Source organism: Natrix helvetica (genome assembly GCF_964273705.1).
Source record: "Natrix helvetica genome assembly, chromosome: 3".
NCBI lineage: Eukaryota > Metazoa > Chordata > Lepidosauria > Squamata > Natricidae > Natrix > Natrix helvetica.
The window spans coordinates 131,662,329-131,678,829 of NC_138549.1; the positions used below are offsets into that span (position 1 = coordinate 131,662,329).

The window sequence follows — 16,501 nt, forward strand, 5'->3', positions numbered from 1 at the left end:
GGAAAAATATGCCAATATATACTTTTTTATTCCAGCAAATAAAGTAGCAAATGTAGTTTCTTCTCTGTTTTATTCTCACAACAGTCTGGTGAGATGAATTCGGACAGCCCCCAAATATATACAATAACGGCTTGAGTCATCATCTAGCAATCTAGCTGCAATGCAACACTGGCTCCAATTAGCCACCTCCAGGGTGACATGCCCCATCGGGACCACAGAACAGAGCCAGGCCTTCAGGTCTTTTTGTAAGGCCAAAAGTGTGGGTGCAGATCATACCTTGGACAGGATGTCCTAAGGGCAGGACCCACAGCAGAAAAGGTTCTTCTAGACCATGACTGACACAGTCTGCAGCATTCCCATTCTGGTGGGTGGGGAGGGCCAATCCCATTAAGGTGAGACAGTTCCTCAGGTAATCTGGATCCATGCTGTGAAGGGCTTTTAAGGTAAGAAGCAACACCTTGAAGCAAGCTACCCTTTACAGAGTAGACACTGGGTAGATATAACCACAGACAACAAAGCCTGGGTATTACTTTTTCTTTAATTAGATTTAACTATTTCTCAGTCTTTATAGGATCCTTCAACAGATTCTGCTTTCTTTTTTCATGGAACTTTGAAACTTTAAATAATAAAAAATAGACAAGTACCTTCTGGAGAATATGTAATCTCTGCATGTTTTTAAATATCAGCTTTATATATTCACTGATACTGTGCTTAGAATTAAAATTCCAATTTGCTGAAATTATCTTGGCTTACAAATTAAAGGGAAATCTCTTAGAAATTGAAGTAATATGAAATTGCTTCTTCCACAATGATGGAACCAAATAAAATGTAGCCTGGCTTTCCAGAAAAAAAATTCTCACAGAAAGTTCTACTTCGTGCAAGATGTCCTGCTTGACGCCAAGCTGTTTGAACACTTATAAATGCCTTCTTACTTATAAAGAAATTGCCCAGGCTAGACTCTGAATCTTAGGTAGTAAGAAATGTGCCTGGTTGGGAGGAGGGCTATAGCGTAGGGGGAATGGCCTTGGTGGAGAGTGGAAAGATTATCAAAGAAATAAATAAAATACCTTAAGCTCATACCAGGTGGAAATTTATGAAAAAAAATTAGGTACCTCCCTTAATTCATACATACAGTAGAGAAGAGATAAGAGGGAGGGGAGAAAATATTCAGATTTTTAAGATTACTATAGACATTTTAATTTAGAAAAGGTTTAAGGCATATATGGTATCTGTTTCTTGATCGGGTCTACCTTGTAGGACGGATAAGGGAGAGCAACAGACTAGATGGCACAAAACAGGTCACTCCTCCAATATTTTGTGTTGTTACTTCCTACCCACAAGAGATGTGTAAAATGCTCTATGTATGGGACAGCTAGTTGCTAGAAGCCAATATACCGACCAAGATAAATGTGCTTCATCCATATTAAAACTCAAAAACTTGAATTTCAAATGGAATTGTGTCAGGTGAAAAGTGACAAAAAGCCAAAGTCAATGGTGGCAGTAGCACAGTTACACCTGACAGGAGGTAAGAAAAAAAAGGCTCTAGAAAGAGACATAGGTGGGTCAGTGCAATACCTTCACCAGTGTCTTCAAATGCAGCATATCCAATATGCTTTTCATAGCTATTTATTTCTCTACTTGCCCTAAGCTGCCAATGATTTTCCTCATTTTCAAAAATTATGTAATGAAGGTAGTGAAGAAGATGTGGGGTTTTTTGGGGGAGTTGGTTGGATATTCACCATCAACATAATATAATCATAGACTTTCTTAATAAGTTAAGAATTATGGGTTAGAATGCAGCATTTGTAAAACAGATATGATCCCTCCAGTCTCCTTTATTATTAATTTCATTAAGGTATGAGATCTTTGAAGCTTTTTCACAAAATATTCCCATAACTGTTTATTTGATAAGCCTCTAATGGCATCTCCCATCTGCTATTGTTTGTCTTGAAATAGTCTCTTAAAACCACCTTTGAAGTGAAAAGGACTTAGGGAAACAAAAGTTCTGGAAAGCAGTGACATGCAGTCAGGTGAGGCAAGTGAGGCATAGCCTCACCGCTCTCATCATGAAAAGAAAAAAAATGTAAAAGGAAAAAGCTGACCTAGTTGCTGCTTCACCGTGGATGACTCTGCTTAACTGTTAAAAAAAGCTTCTAAAAAAGTGCCCTCTACTATGAGGCAGGAGAACTGCATGCCTCCTCTAGTCTGACTTTAGGCGTTTTATGATCACTCGAGCAGAGTTAAGCAAGGGTTAAAAGCCTAAAAATTCCTGACATAGGTGAGGCACACAGTTCTCCTGCCTCATAGTAGAGGGCGCATTTTAGAGGCTTTTTTTAACAGTTAAGCAGAGTCATCCACGGAAGCCAGGCAAAGAGCCATGCTGTAGCACACAAACTTTTCCCCAGCCTCTTTTGGAAGGCTTGAATCGGCTCCCCTCCAGCTTCTCTGCCTCTCCTCTCACCCCAGCCTGCCAGCAGGAGGTGAGTGGGTGGGCTTTATTGCATTCCAGGCATTTCCCACCCAGACAGCAGGCTGCATTTGCAATGGTGGAGGTCTTTGGGGAAGGCAGCAGGAGAATGGGGATGGTGGTGGCAGAGGAGCTGCTTTCAAGCCACTGGAAAAGATATTCAATCCAACTTTTGTCTGTCTGTGTGTGTTTGAGAGTGAGTGAGAGAGGGAAAGGGGTAGGAGAGATAGTCCAATCCAACGTACGTGTGTGTGCGTGTGTGTTTGAGAGAGGGGGAGGAAGTGAGAGAGAAACAAATGCTGTCATTATAAATCGGAACTGAGCATGCCTGGCTGTGGAATTCTGGGAGTTGAAGTCCACAAGTCTAAAAGTTGAAACCACCACTGTGTCAGTGCCTCACAAGCCATAAACCTCACCGCACATCACTGCTGGAAAGGTGGATTGGTTGTCCAGCACATGGACCATGCAAAAGGGGAAGGAGACGAGTGCACAGGCCTTGCCATACTTCTTTCAGATTTTGTTTTCACTGAACCCCAGAAGAATTGAAATCCAGGTTTTAGACCTGTTGAACTGCGACCCATCCAGGATGGTTTGGGAGAATTTCTGAGGTGTTTCTGCTTTGAAACGACATATATGTTCATCTTAGATCTGCTTATTTCTGCCTGGGTTAGTCTTGATCATCTAAATAAACATACAGCAAAAGGGAAACAACATGAGAGAACTTACAGGAAGAAGTCATGATAATTCAAGATACATAATTCTTATTGGGAGTTATATTATTTATCCACTCATCCATTCCTATCATAGAATGGGAAGAGTAGACACAGTCTGCTATCCTGGTATGTAATCTCCCAAATATGCAGGCATATTTATGACTCTGATAAAGGAAAATGTTTGTAGCTCAGGGTTGAAATGAGGGGACCTTGTTTCTCTCTGAGCTTGGTTGTTTTGTGGCAGATATTTCACTACCCAAGCTGGTTAACTCAGTGATATCACTTAGTTTACTTAATGAAATGTGTGCAAGAAAACCAAGGCCAGGCATTGAAGGATCTCTCATATTTATGACAAAAAAAAAAAACTTGACAAGGTTCTTTTGAAGGTTTTTCAAATACAAGGGCGTACACTAGCACACATGTTAGTACGAGCGCATGCACACATACACACAGTTTCTCACAAGGTACTGTAGCCAATAGGGAATTGAAGTGGACTAAGGAGCTGTCAGGAAGAGTTTTGAATGAAAAGGAGACAATAAATAAACTCGTAAGCAAAGATGGTTTTAGGCAGTCCCAGATCAATGAGCAGAAAGATTTCATAACAATAGATCAGTTTTTCTGACTCAGATTTCTGGAAGAACTAGACGTGAAAACAGAAGATCATGCTTTCACTAGCACAAGAATTTCACACCTAAGATCTTATGCCCTTGATTAAAATAATAGTTTACTACATTCACTCAAAATAGAAGCCAAATCAAGAGAATGGGCATGAAAGCTTATGCAACTTGCACTACTATTGAATCAGTCTTTTTTTTAAAAAAAGCAAATGCTTTCTGTACTGAGTACTTTAGGAATATCTTTTTAAAAACTAGTTCATAAGAAGATGTTTGCACTTTTTAAAATCAATCTAAGAGCCTCACACAACCCCTTTTCAGAGATGGGTTCCGGCAGGCACTACTGCCCATTTGCTCGTGTGTGGGTGCTGCATGCATGTGCATTTGATGCGTGCTGTGCACACAAGTGCAGTTCAATTAAAATTGTTCTGTGCATGTACAGAACTGAAAAACAAGATGGCGCCACCAATGGCGCTGCCAATGGTGGTGACTGAGGAACCAGTTCAGGGGCATGGCAGACCTGGGTTGCTGCTGTTTCCAGCAACCCAGGCTGCCAAACCACTACTGGTTCGGCTGAACCAGTCCGAACCAGTAGGAACCCACCACTGCCCCTTTTGTTAAGTAGAGCCCCACAATTGCTTTCCATGAGACATTATATGTGCATTATTCTCTGGAATGGAACAAAGTTCACATTTACCCTTAAATTTTTATTAGTTAAAGGGAAAGATGGTCTTTTTAAATTAAAATTTGACATTCAGGGAGAGCTCTCGGAATTTGCTGGAATAAATCAGCTCTAACCCTGCTAGTATAATCACTTTCCCTTATATTCCAAGATATGGTGAGCCGCTTCCAGATCATAGGAGAAGAAATGAAAACTAAATTGAAAATTGAATCTGGCAAATTTCATTGCTGTCTTTTTTTTTTCTCTTTTAGATAGCTGTGACTATCCACCTAGGTTAGTTTCTGCTGAATTAATGGATGAATATAAAGAAAAAGATTTCTTTCCTGTCGGCTCAATAGTGAAATACAAGTGTCGACCAGGTTACATGAAAAAGCCAGGGATGTATTCTAGCATGTGTAATAAAAACCAACAGTGGTCAAAAGTTTGGGAGCTCTGTAAACGTAAGTTTTTAAATATTCTTATTAAACAAATTATGTAAATTTATGTAAGGGAATACATTTTTCTGATAAATTCAGACACAAACATTGAATCAGTTTTATACATTTTGGGTTACCCAAAGCATAACATGAAAAAGTAGAATCTCTCTGTTTTCCACTAGCGAGAACATGTGGATATCCAGGAGAACCAGAGGGTGGCAGATTGCTTGTAACAGGCGATTTTTCCTTAGGCTCCACTGCAAATTACCAATGTGATGATGGGTAAGTTACAGGGAATCCAACATAATTTCCAGGGGTGTGATTCACCTTGTTTATTTCTTACTTCTTCAAACAGTGTAACCTGAAATTGTCCGGTAAGAACATTTTGGGTGGGATGGAGGAAATCTCACTTTCCCTCACCAGTCATTGGGCAAGGCCTGTGCCTAAGTGGGGAAGAAACAGTACTGGCTAGGTTGGGAGCCTTCAACCTGATGCTGCATTTTTGCATCTTTCTCTTTTAATTTACGTTTACATTTGCTAAAACAAGAGCATCAGCAAAAATTAGGACTACGCCGAATGAAAAGGAAGGACAACTGTCAGGTTCACAAATCGCATAAATAAATAGCAGAACTGAACATGTTCTTCCTTCTAATATATTTCCTTTAAGGAATAAAAAACAGTAGGAAATTTCTCCTTCCATTCTTTGATTATAAACATATAAGAGTTTTGCTAAAAGAAGGCTTAGCAATTAGGGAAAGTAATTTCTCCTGCACTTTGCTATTTTGCTATTTAGCAATCTGTCTCTACACATACACATATGCTATCAGTCTACACATATGAATGCATATACATATCAACTGACACCACAGGAACAAAAAAGCATGGGATGAATGAATACTAAAAAAATTTACGGGGTCTAAATGCCTTTCTCGTCCGCATCGCCTGCAAATAGCCATTTTGAAATGGCAGCTAGAGCAGAGATGTTTGCCTCCGCAATTCAGGCAGCCATTGCTAGGAATTTTGGCGGGCTCTGTCCTGAGGTGATGTCTAGAGTTGACGTGGCCAATTTGCTCAATCTCATCAGACCACTCATGTTCCTGTCCTACTTGTTGGGTTACTGAGGTGCAGGTGAAATTCGGGCTAACCCCATTTATATGTGTTTGGATCTGGGTGGTTGGCTTTTCAGCCATTTCTGCAGTTTGTGCCTCCTCCACAGCGGCTTGAAGTATCAAATCTGGTTTAGCCAGAAGCCAGCACTGCAATCTGACATCCCTAACTCCGCAAACCAATTGCTCTAAAAGGGCTTCGTCCAATTCCTTAAAATTGCAGTGAATCACTTCCTGATGAAGCGCAGCCATATATTGGGAAACTGACTCTCCTTCGTGCTGAGTGCATTGTTTGAATGCGTGTCTATGCACTATCTTAGATGGCACGGGAGTAATTGTTCTTTAATTTAGTGAGTAGGACATCCCAAGGTACAGTGTTAATGGGCATTGGAGCTGACAGTGCCCTTGCCATGCTGAACATTTCAGGTCCACACGCACTGATGAAAAAAACATGTTTCCTATCAACTGTCACCTCAGTGAAATCATGGGCAAGCAAGAAACACTCGAATCTCTCTAAAAATGCTTCTCAAGACTCTTTGTGCACGCAGAAAGGAGCAAAACTAGGAATGGCAGACATATTGTAGCAGTAGCCTAATATTCAGACTGAAGAACAGTGTGTGGAGAATTTCCCCACTCCTCGTCACCAGTATTTTGTACTCAGTGTAAGGAAGAATGACTGAGGCGATCTCTGCAGTTAACACGTTTTTTAATCGTCAGCGACTAATACAGAACAGAACAAGCAACTCCGGTTTGACAGCTATTTATAGTGCAGCTGTCAAACCGTCAACCAATTAGAACGAAGCTAACTCCCGCTGACAACGCCTGCGTGTCTTAGCCAATCCTGGCAATTGCTGGTGTTGACTGACATCCCACGGTTACCATGGTGCGGACACAACACCCTTAGCCATCTTTATCCCTGCATTTTCCTAATTTTGAGCTAGAGTAGACAAATGAATCTAGACTATCCATTTGATCCTAACGATCTAAAATCTGCATTCTCCTACAAAAAATAAAATGATGATATGTTGAGGTTTGTTTGTTTGTTTTTGTCTTCCTACAGGCATAGGCTGATTGGCAAGTCTACCAGAAAGTGTAAAGTAGTGAACAATAAAATGAAATGGAGTGATGAAGTTCCCTTTTGTGAGAGTAAGTAGTACTATGTAATATATGAAAGTATTTTATTGCTTCATGCCAATATAAGTCCAGAAGTAAATGAAGTAATTAATTAATTGAAAAGTACATATTCAGCTAAAAAAGACATAAAATATTCTTTTCAGTTTTTAATTTTCCCATTCCTTCTAGTTATTCCATGTTTGCCACCACCAAAGATTCCCCATGGCAAGCACACTGGAGAGTATTTGGATAATTTCTACTATGCGACAGTTGTAATCTATAGCTGTGACAAAGGCTACCCTCTTATTGGAAATGCTTCTATTATCTGTATATCTAAGGATGGGGTAAACGGAGAATGGAGTGGGCGTGTGTCTTGTGGAGGTGAGTTTTCCTGCCCCAATCTTTGGTTATTGTGTTCCTTCTCAAGCAAGGACCATCAGCTGCTAATTCGAAACATTTAAATGATTCCTTCAAATATTTTCTTGGGGGTCTCACACTGACAAACTAGTTATCTCTATTCCTCAGCTACCCAAACTGAACTAATGAGGCCTCACACTGCTAATGAGTGATTCCAGTTGTTTTTTTTTCTTGTCTGCTTCTGACGTGTCTTTCATTTTTCAGTGACAGAGTGTCCATCTCCTCAGATTAAGAATGGAAGGATTGTGTCTGGAATTTCCAGCACCTACAAATATAACCAGAAAGTTAGCTTTGAATGCATTGGGGGCCATGAGATGGTTGGTTCCAGAGATATTCATTGCCAAGTGGATGGTACATGGGATCCTCCCATACCTGTCTGTGAACAGGGTAAGGATGAATCTGGATTTTCCATTTTTTGAACACTATTAAACCTTTGTTCTGTTCTGATCTGTGTATTCCATTTTTTCACTCTCAGTGGAAACTATGGTGCTTGCAGCTGGGCTAGGAAACAACTAGTCTATTACTTTTTCCCCTGATATATCATCACAGAGTACATTCTTAATCTGGTTTTTCCCCCCAATCTCCTCTTTTCTTCCTTTAGTGGTTCAATGCCCACCACCCCCAGACATTCAATATGGGACGCACAACAACCAGAAAACAGAAATATTTCCTAGTGGGATATTTGTGAAATACACATGCAATCCTGGCTATGTTCTGATTGGAGAGGCAACTCTTCATTGCACAAATGCTGGCAGATGGTCTTCTCCTGCTCCTAACTGTGAAGGTACCTTTTGTGACCACATTTTTTTCTTTAAACTTTTGAAGGAGTGAGATCCAGAAACAGAGGATCACTCTTCACATGAGTTTCCACTTCTTTCTGAATGGGTTGTTTCTAAAGAAATCTACAACTGAAGGCTGCTTTAAAACCTACCTTTGGTATCAAAAGTAGGAAAATTTAATTGTAGAGTCCAGAATTTTCTAACTATTGATTTGCCGGTTCATTTAAGAGACCCAGAAATGAATAACCGATGACAAAAAGCCCTTTTGTATGTCCATTCCTTTTGGGAGGATGTTGATCCTGCTGTCCCCAGCTATAGTGTTCACCTGGGAAAGATTGCAGTGAGCTGTGAATAGTTTGGGAACATTTTATTGCGACTGATGCATGAATTTAACTTTGGACATTTAGTGTGAATTAGAAGGACTAGGGGAGATATGATAGCAGTGTTCCAATATCTCAGGGGTTGCCACAAAGAAGAGGGAGTCAAGCTATTCACTAAAGCATCTGAGGGTAGAACAAGAAGCAATGGGTGGAAACTAATCAAGGAGAGAAGCAAGCTGGAACTGAGGACAAATTTCCTGACAGTTAGAACGATTAATCAGTGGAACAACTTGCCTCCAGAAGTTGTGAATACTCCAACACTGGAAGTTTTTTAAAAGGATGTTGAATAACCATTTGTCTGAAATGATATAGGGTTTCCTGCCTAGGCAGGGGGTTTGACTAGAAGACCTCCAATGTCCCTTCCAACTCTATTATTCTTATTCTAAATTTAATTTTGCAAAAATCATAGATTTGGGGTTGTTTATTCCTGGGAAAATCACATACTGTAAGCTGTGAAGCACTATAAATAGCACCTAGCTTATTTGCTTATTATTTATTATTATTAGCCTATTATTATTGTGGTTGAATATATTTATTATTATTATTTTATTTTATTATTTTATTATATTATATTATATTATTATTATTATTATTATTATTATTATTATTATTATTATTATTATTATTATTATTATTATTATTATTATTATTATTATTGGAGTGAGCTCCTGTTACTTGTCCCAGCTTTGGCCAACCTAGCAGTTCGAAAGCATGTAAAAATGCAAGTAGAAACATAGGAACCACCTTGGTGAGAAGGTAACAGCATTCCGTGTACCTTCAGTGTTTAGTCATGCTGGCCACATGACCACAGAGAAGTCTTCAGACAACGCTGGCTCTTCAGCTTTGAAACGGAGATAAGCACTGCCTCCTAGTGACGGGAACGACTAGCACATATGTGCGAGGGGAACCTTTACTTTTACCTAGCTTATTAGCAAATTTCACAGGAATTAATGTGCAATATAAGACCTCCACTATTTGCAAGGCAGATGGCTTTTACTTTTATTCTCCTGAGATAAATTGCATTGCTAGTCAGAGGAGGTAAAGGGGGACAGGAGAATTGAATACTCTTCTTCCATACACATTGTTTCCTCTACAAAGATAAAATAAACATAATAGTGTGCTGAATGCAATATGCTGCCTGATCTTAGTTGTCAAGGGACACGTTGGGTGGCTGGAAGAGGAAGATCAGATGTTTGGCTGATAACATGTGACAGACTCCATGTTCTACTGCATTCATTTATTTAGCAGCCTTTGTGTTTGTATGTAGCTATTCCTTAGCTGCTTGGGAGTCCTATGTTTTTAATCTCAACTGCTTCTCACTGACCTTTGATTTATACTCTCTGACTTCCAATAAAAGATTCCCTGCCTGAGGCCTCATATGCATATCACTCATCCCATTCCCTTCTTACCTTGCCCATCATCAAGCGGGTGAAAATCTGTTTTTACTAATATTATATTTACAAATCAAAGGTGTAGTTCTTTATGCTGGAAGATGAATATTTGAAATTGTGTTCCATAAAAAGGAAGAGTGTCATCAGTTCTCAAGGAGGCGATTATATAGAACTATATAAGTTTTACTCCTGCTCTTTCATTTTCAGTTCTATGTTGTGTGAATCCAGAAAATTATTACAGCCAAAGAAGCTTATCAACCCATATTAATAATTACCTTTGAATGTGACTTTGGCTACACCCTAAAAGGCAATCATACAATTCAGCGTCAGCATGACACGTGGGATTTTCAGCATCCAACTGAAAATATAGTAGAAAACGTAATTAGCTCCCCTCCTATCTCTCTCCCATTCCTGTGCTTTCCAGTTTCTCCGATGAACACTTAATATGAAAGCAATGTTTATTGGGTGGGTTTCTGAAAATAGCATGATATTTTCAGAAAAGAATGTTGATGCCCATTTACCCTATTTTTTTTATTCATCTGATTTATACAGCCACCCATCTCTAACTCTGGGCAGAATGCAACAAAACTAAGAAGCCAATAAAAATCTGAACACCGTTATAAATCCTTAATGTTAATAATAATGGAATATACTAGTTCTCCTATTATCTGGAACTCCCAGGTCCGCTAACATAACCAGATCTTAAGAGACCTTACCTTAGTGGCCTTAATCACAGTAAAAAAAAAGGCCCACTGCCTCAGGGCTGCCAAATGTGGTCCTTAGCCAACAGACCCCAAAACATGTTCCAGTCACGGCTGTTCCAGCTGTGTCGCTTCGGTGCCCAGCCCCGAGTCATCACAGTTACCTTTGCTGGATCTGGTGAGATGGGCAGATGGATTTGGGGACAAAGAGTTTCTCAAGTATCCCAGTTGTATACCAGGAAGGGCTTTGGGTGTAAACACCACTACCTTAAATTAGTACCAGAAGCAAATTAGTATCCAATGCAGCTAGCAAAGCAGAGATATAATGTGTGTTCCACCAGGAACATACATAACTACTTACATTGCTCCATTTGGATCAGCTGAAGATTTTGGATAGTCTTCAAGGGTAGCCCCAGTTACAGTGCATTGCACTAATGCAACCAGGAGGTCACCAAGGCATAAGTGACCATGCGTAGAGTCCCTCAATCTGGGAATGGGCACAAATGGTGCACAAAATGAAGTTGTGCAAATGCCCTTTACTGCAACTGTCATCTGCTCATCAAGCAGGATTCCCGAATCCAGCGGGACCTCATATTGAAAGAATGCTTAAGAACATTTCACTATCACTTTTTGAGGGAGAATTGTTTATTGAAATAAATGTATCAGACCAAAGTACATTCTTAATCTGTTTTTTTTCCCAATCTTCTCCCTTTTTCTTCTAGTGGTGATATGCCAGCCACCCCCAGACATTCAAAATGGGATCCGCAGCAACCAGGAAACAGCAGTTTTCCCTAGTGGAATGCTTGTGAAATATACATGCGATCCTGGCTATGCTCTGATTGGAGAGGCAACTATTCAATGTATAGATGATGGCATGTGGTCTCCTCCTGCCCCTAACTGTGAAGGTACATTTCATGACCACAGCATTTTGTATATTGGTTCTTCAAATGTTGTGGTATTTTTTTTAAGTAAAGGAAATTAATCAGAAGATTGAAACACAAAATCTAACAATAAACACTGAGATCATTTTTTCCCCTTTATTTCTTCTTCTTTTTAAATCAGGAGGTAACTGTAGCATCCCCATCAGGTTAGAGTTTGCAGAGCTCACTGATGAGTATCAGAAAATGAATTCCTTCCCTGTTGGGTCATTGGTACAATACAAATGCAATCCAGGTTATGTTAAGCACCCTAGAATGAATGCCTCTTCTATATGTATCCGGAATCAGGTTTGGTCAGAAGTTCCAGAATTTTGTAAAAGTGAGTGCTTTTTTCCCTATTCTTAAAAATAGGTGGAAATATTCTCCATTTTTTGAATGTGTTGTAAATGTGTTCATATGATATATAGTCATAAATTTCAGTTTTGAATGTCTTAGCATAAGAAAGATACAACTTTTTTTCTTTTTTGGTAGAAAAATCATGTGGCCACCCAGGAGAACCAGAAAATGGTAGATTGATTGTATCAGGAGATTTTCTGTTTGGTTCTACATTAAATTATACTTGTGAGGAAGGGTAAGTATAGACAAAACTTGTATGGTTTTCATTTGTTTTGCAATAAGACTGGTGGATGAAAATTTTTATCCTGATTTTTCAGAGGAATAGATTTTGAGCTGGGATAAGTTTGCCAAGGAAATTTTTATCATGGTTAATTGAGCAGTTATAATTCCCAAGTAGGTATGTGCATCAGCCTTTTTATATGCTGCTGCATGCACATGCATACTACTACCTTTTCTTATAACCCTTTGGAAATATATATATATAGGGCAGATTTTGCAACATACATAGGACAAACGAACAGGAGAATAAATGCATGCATCGCAGAACACAAGAACGCAGTAAGAAAAAAAGAAAAAAAACTTCCTCCCTTTTCCAGCATCTTAAAGCTTCAGGACATGAAATTAATTTTTAAGGAACTAGGTTAATCTCCAAAACAGAACACTTCAACAAGAGAATAATTATGGAAGCTATCGAAATAGAGAAACACCCCCACAACATGAATAAACGTGATGATACCTCCCGCCTACCAGACATCTGAAAACGAGCCCTAGTCAACAAACGAGCCCTACCCACCACCCAGGCCATTACAACATGAAACAACAATGGACACACACCCAGCACCAATCAGCACCAATCTACCAATCATGATACAACCATACAACCAATCATTCCACTTACTGAAACAAAGCCCGCACTGCACGCCCACCCACCAAGATTTATAGAAAGGCGGCAGCTCTGACCACGCTTTAAGCCCAAAACCCAGCCTGAAGATGGCGAGTGAGACCTCACCGAAACATTGCCAAGACAATCTCAATCTTACATGGGAAAAGACCTGAATACAACAAAACCAGCATATATATATATGATAGTACTGTGGTAATTAGGTGTTCGGCAGAGTGATGGCACAAAGGAAAAAAATATCTTTGTGTTTAGTTGTTTTGACATGCAATGCGTCCTGACAGGAGGAGTTGAAACAGTTGTCCTGGATATGAAGGGTCTGCAGATATTTTCTCACCCTCTTTCTGACCCGTGCAATATACAGGTCCTCAATGAAGGCAGGTTGGTTGCAATTGTTTTTTTTTCCTGCAGTCCTAACTATCCACTGAACTCTATCCTGTTTGGTTGCTGTACTAAACCAGACAGTTATAGAAGTGACAGACGTAAAGCCACACTTGGAATACTGCATTCAGTTTTGGTCGCCACGATGTAGAAAAGATGTGGAGACTCTAGAAAGAGTGCAGAGAAGAGCAACAAAGGTGATTAGGAGACTGGAGGCTAAAACATATGAAGAATGGTTGCAGGAACTGGGTATGTCTAGTTCAATGAAAAGAAGGACTAGGAGTTACATGATAGCAATGTTCCGATATTTCAGGGGCTGCCACAAAGAAGAGGGAGTCATACTATTCTCCAAAGAACCTGAGGGTAGAACAAGAAGCAATGGGTGGAAACTAATCAAGGAGAGAAGTAACTTAGAACTGAGGAGAAATTTCCTGACAGAACAATTAATCAGTGGAACAACTTGCCTCCAGAAGTTGTGAATGCTCCAACCCTGGATGTTTTTAAGAAGATGTTGGACATCCATTTGTCTGAAGTGATGTAGGGTTTCCTGCCTAAGAAGGGTTTGGACTAGAAGACTTTCAAGGTCCCTCCCAATTCTGTTATTCTGCATAAATTTCGGATGCTTGGCAACTGGTTTATATTTAATGATGCCACAATGACCCGGGGTCACATGATCACCTTTTGTGATCTTCTGCCAAGCAAATGGGAATCTGATTTCACTTACAACCCTGTTACAAACTTAACAACTGCAGTAACTTACTTAACAACATTGAAAGAAAGGTTGTAAAATGGAGCAAAACTCACTTAACAACTGTCTTGCTTTGCAACATAAATTTTGGGCTCAATTGTGGTCATAAGTCAAGGACTACCTATATTTATGTACGGATATTTTAGATTGAGAGATCTATATTGCTTCCCCAAACAAGATTGGGTAGTTGAAAAAATAGGTAATTAGGATCCAAAGGGAGAATATTGTAAGAGGACTCTGCAAAATAATGGCTTGGATGGGATATGCTTCCTGTAATAATTCTTCAGCATCACATGCATTGTTTGATCTTTGTAAGTAATAGATTGTCACTATTTATATGCAAGATTGTTAGCACATGGTCATCTAGAAGTTGTTGAGTTGTAATTGTTCTATTCTTTTCCACTGGCATTTTTGAGAATTGGGGATAGGAAATTGAACCAGAAAGAATATGTGGCTCTTCCATAATAGTTTCTGTTTTAATACAGGTACAAACTGATTGGACACTCTTCCATAAAATGTGCCTTAAATGGAAAAAGGGTAAAATGGAGTGGCAAGCTTCCTGAATGTCAGCGTAAGTAGAGCATACAGTCATATTTCTTTAGCTAAATAATGATTCCATTGTGACTTCTTTTCAAATCATGTACTTTTTGTACTTGTTGAGACTCGGGATAAAGTGCATAGAAGAGCAACTAAGATGACTAAAGGCCTGGAGACTAAAACATATGAGGATTTGGGTATGGCTAGTCTAGAGAAATGAAGGATTAGGGGTGACAAGATAGCAACGTTCCAGTATTTGAGAGGCTGCCACAAAGAAGAGGGAGTCAACTTACAAAGCATCAGAAGGTAAGACAAGAAACAATGGATGAAAATTAATTAAGGAGAAAAACCACCTTGAATTAAGGATTAACTTCCTAACAGTGCAGACAATTAACTAGTAGAACAGTTTGCCTTCAGAAGTTGTAGGTGCTTCATCACTGGAGGTTTTTAAGAAGAAACTGAACAGCCACTTGTCTGAAAAGGGTTGGGATTGGACTAGAAGACTTCCAAAGTCTCTTCCACCTCTATTCTGAATTGAATTGAATTTGGAATGCTAAAATGCTATTAATCTGGAGAATGCCAAAGTATATGAGAAAAGCTTTAGTTGGGTATGTGAAGCATGTTAATCTGAGTTGGTCATATCATATCAAAAAATGTGGTCAAAGCTACCATTAATGTCTCTTTTGCAGACTCCATTCAGATCAATGAGTCTGATATAAGAGCACACAATGTAATTTTGGGTACTATATGCTCGTTGGTATCATAAAATAACCTTTACTGTGTTATATATGTTTTGAGTATAGAAGTATTGACATCTATCAATAAATATTGTTCTATCCCAATAGGAACTGATGGCAGGTTCTTTTATTTGCATGTCAACATCCCAACATCAGTTAAAGTTCATTTCAGATATCCAAAAAAGAGAAAAGCACACATGCCACAACATGTTAAATGACATCACTCAATCAAACAGGCCCAGAGGTCATGATGAAAAAAACTTTATTTAGAATTAATGATACTATGTGGTTTGATAATGAAACATTTGCAAGAAAACCACCAGCGTCAGAGAGCACCAAAGATCCCACAATTCAACCCTGAACTACACATTTTCTCTTGTCATATCCTTGATTTTTTTTTCAGTTTTAGTAACTTTCAGTATTTAATTTCAACAATGATTTTTCCCCCTATGTTGATTCTCCCCGAATAAAACTTTCTTCTCATTTGAGATATTTTTTTTCAAATGCAAGTTTACCAGCTAACACAGTTTTCAACTGAATGAAAATGGCCTGACTTCTTTTTTAAAAATCCTTTTTCTATATGTCCTTGAAACAATATCAAAGAAATGATATGAGAAATTATAGGTCAGAGATAGTTATACAGTTTTTAAAAGGAGAGTACTAAGACCTCTAATATGCAATTGCCTGTAAAAGCCTTAAAAAGGCAAAACATTAACTTCCTTTACAGCTGCAACAGATGCTCAATATAACATATGTGCTTTGTCTTTGACTGCTTTTTAACAGCACATATTACATTAGAGTCATAAATATTATAAATGTTCCAGGCTTTATGTCCACATTTTCTAATAAGGAAAATGACATTCATTTATCTTTCTTATACAACCTCCACTTCTTTCCAGCTATCTTGTGTCCATCGCCGCCAAATATTCCCCACGGCAAGCACACTGGAAAACTTTTGCAAGATTTCTTCTATGGGACAACTGTAACATATGTGTGTAACAAAGGCTACCCTCTTTTTGGAAATGCCTCTATTTCCTGTACATCTAAGGATGGGATAAAGGGAGAATGGAGTGGCCATGCATATTGTGGAGGTGAGTTTTCCTGCCCAAATCTTTGGTTATTGTGTTCCTTCTCAAGCAAGGACCAT

General features: G+C 39.0%; 1 protein-coding gene across 7 annotated transcripts in view; it reads left to right on the forward strand.

Annotated features, from left to right (window-relative positions):
• Positions 1–16,501, forward strand: part of CR2 (complement C3d receptor 2) — an 80,775-nt gene that overhangs the window by 2,108 nt on the left and 62,166 nt on the right. For all 7 annotated transcript variants that reach the window (XM_081948032.1, XM_081948031.1, XM_081948036.1 and 4 more), the window contains exons 2-12: positions 4,728–4,916; positions 5,075–5,174; positions 7,059–7,144; positions 7,301–7,492; positions 7,733–7,915; positions 8,130–8,312; positions 11,502–11,684; positions 11,842–12,036; positions 12,189–12,288; positions 14,566–14,651; positions 16,254–16,445. In XM_081948032.1, the coding sequence (XP_081804158.1) occupies positions 4,728–4,916; positions 5,075–5,174; positions 7,059–7,144; positions 7,301–7,492; positions 7,733–7,915; positions 8,130–8,312; positions 11,502–11,684; positions 11,842–12,036; positions 12,189–12,288; positions 14,566–14,651; positions 16,254–16,445 (1,689 nt within the window). The remainder of the gene's footprint in view (positions 1–4,727; positions 4,917–5,074; positions 5,175–7,058; positions 7,145–7,300; positions 7,493–7,732; positions 7,916–8,129; positions 8,313–11,501; positions 11,685–11,841; positions 12,037–12,188; positions 12,289–14,565; positions 14,652–16,253; positions 16,446–16,501) is intronic.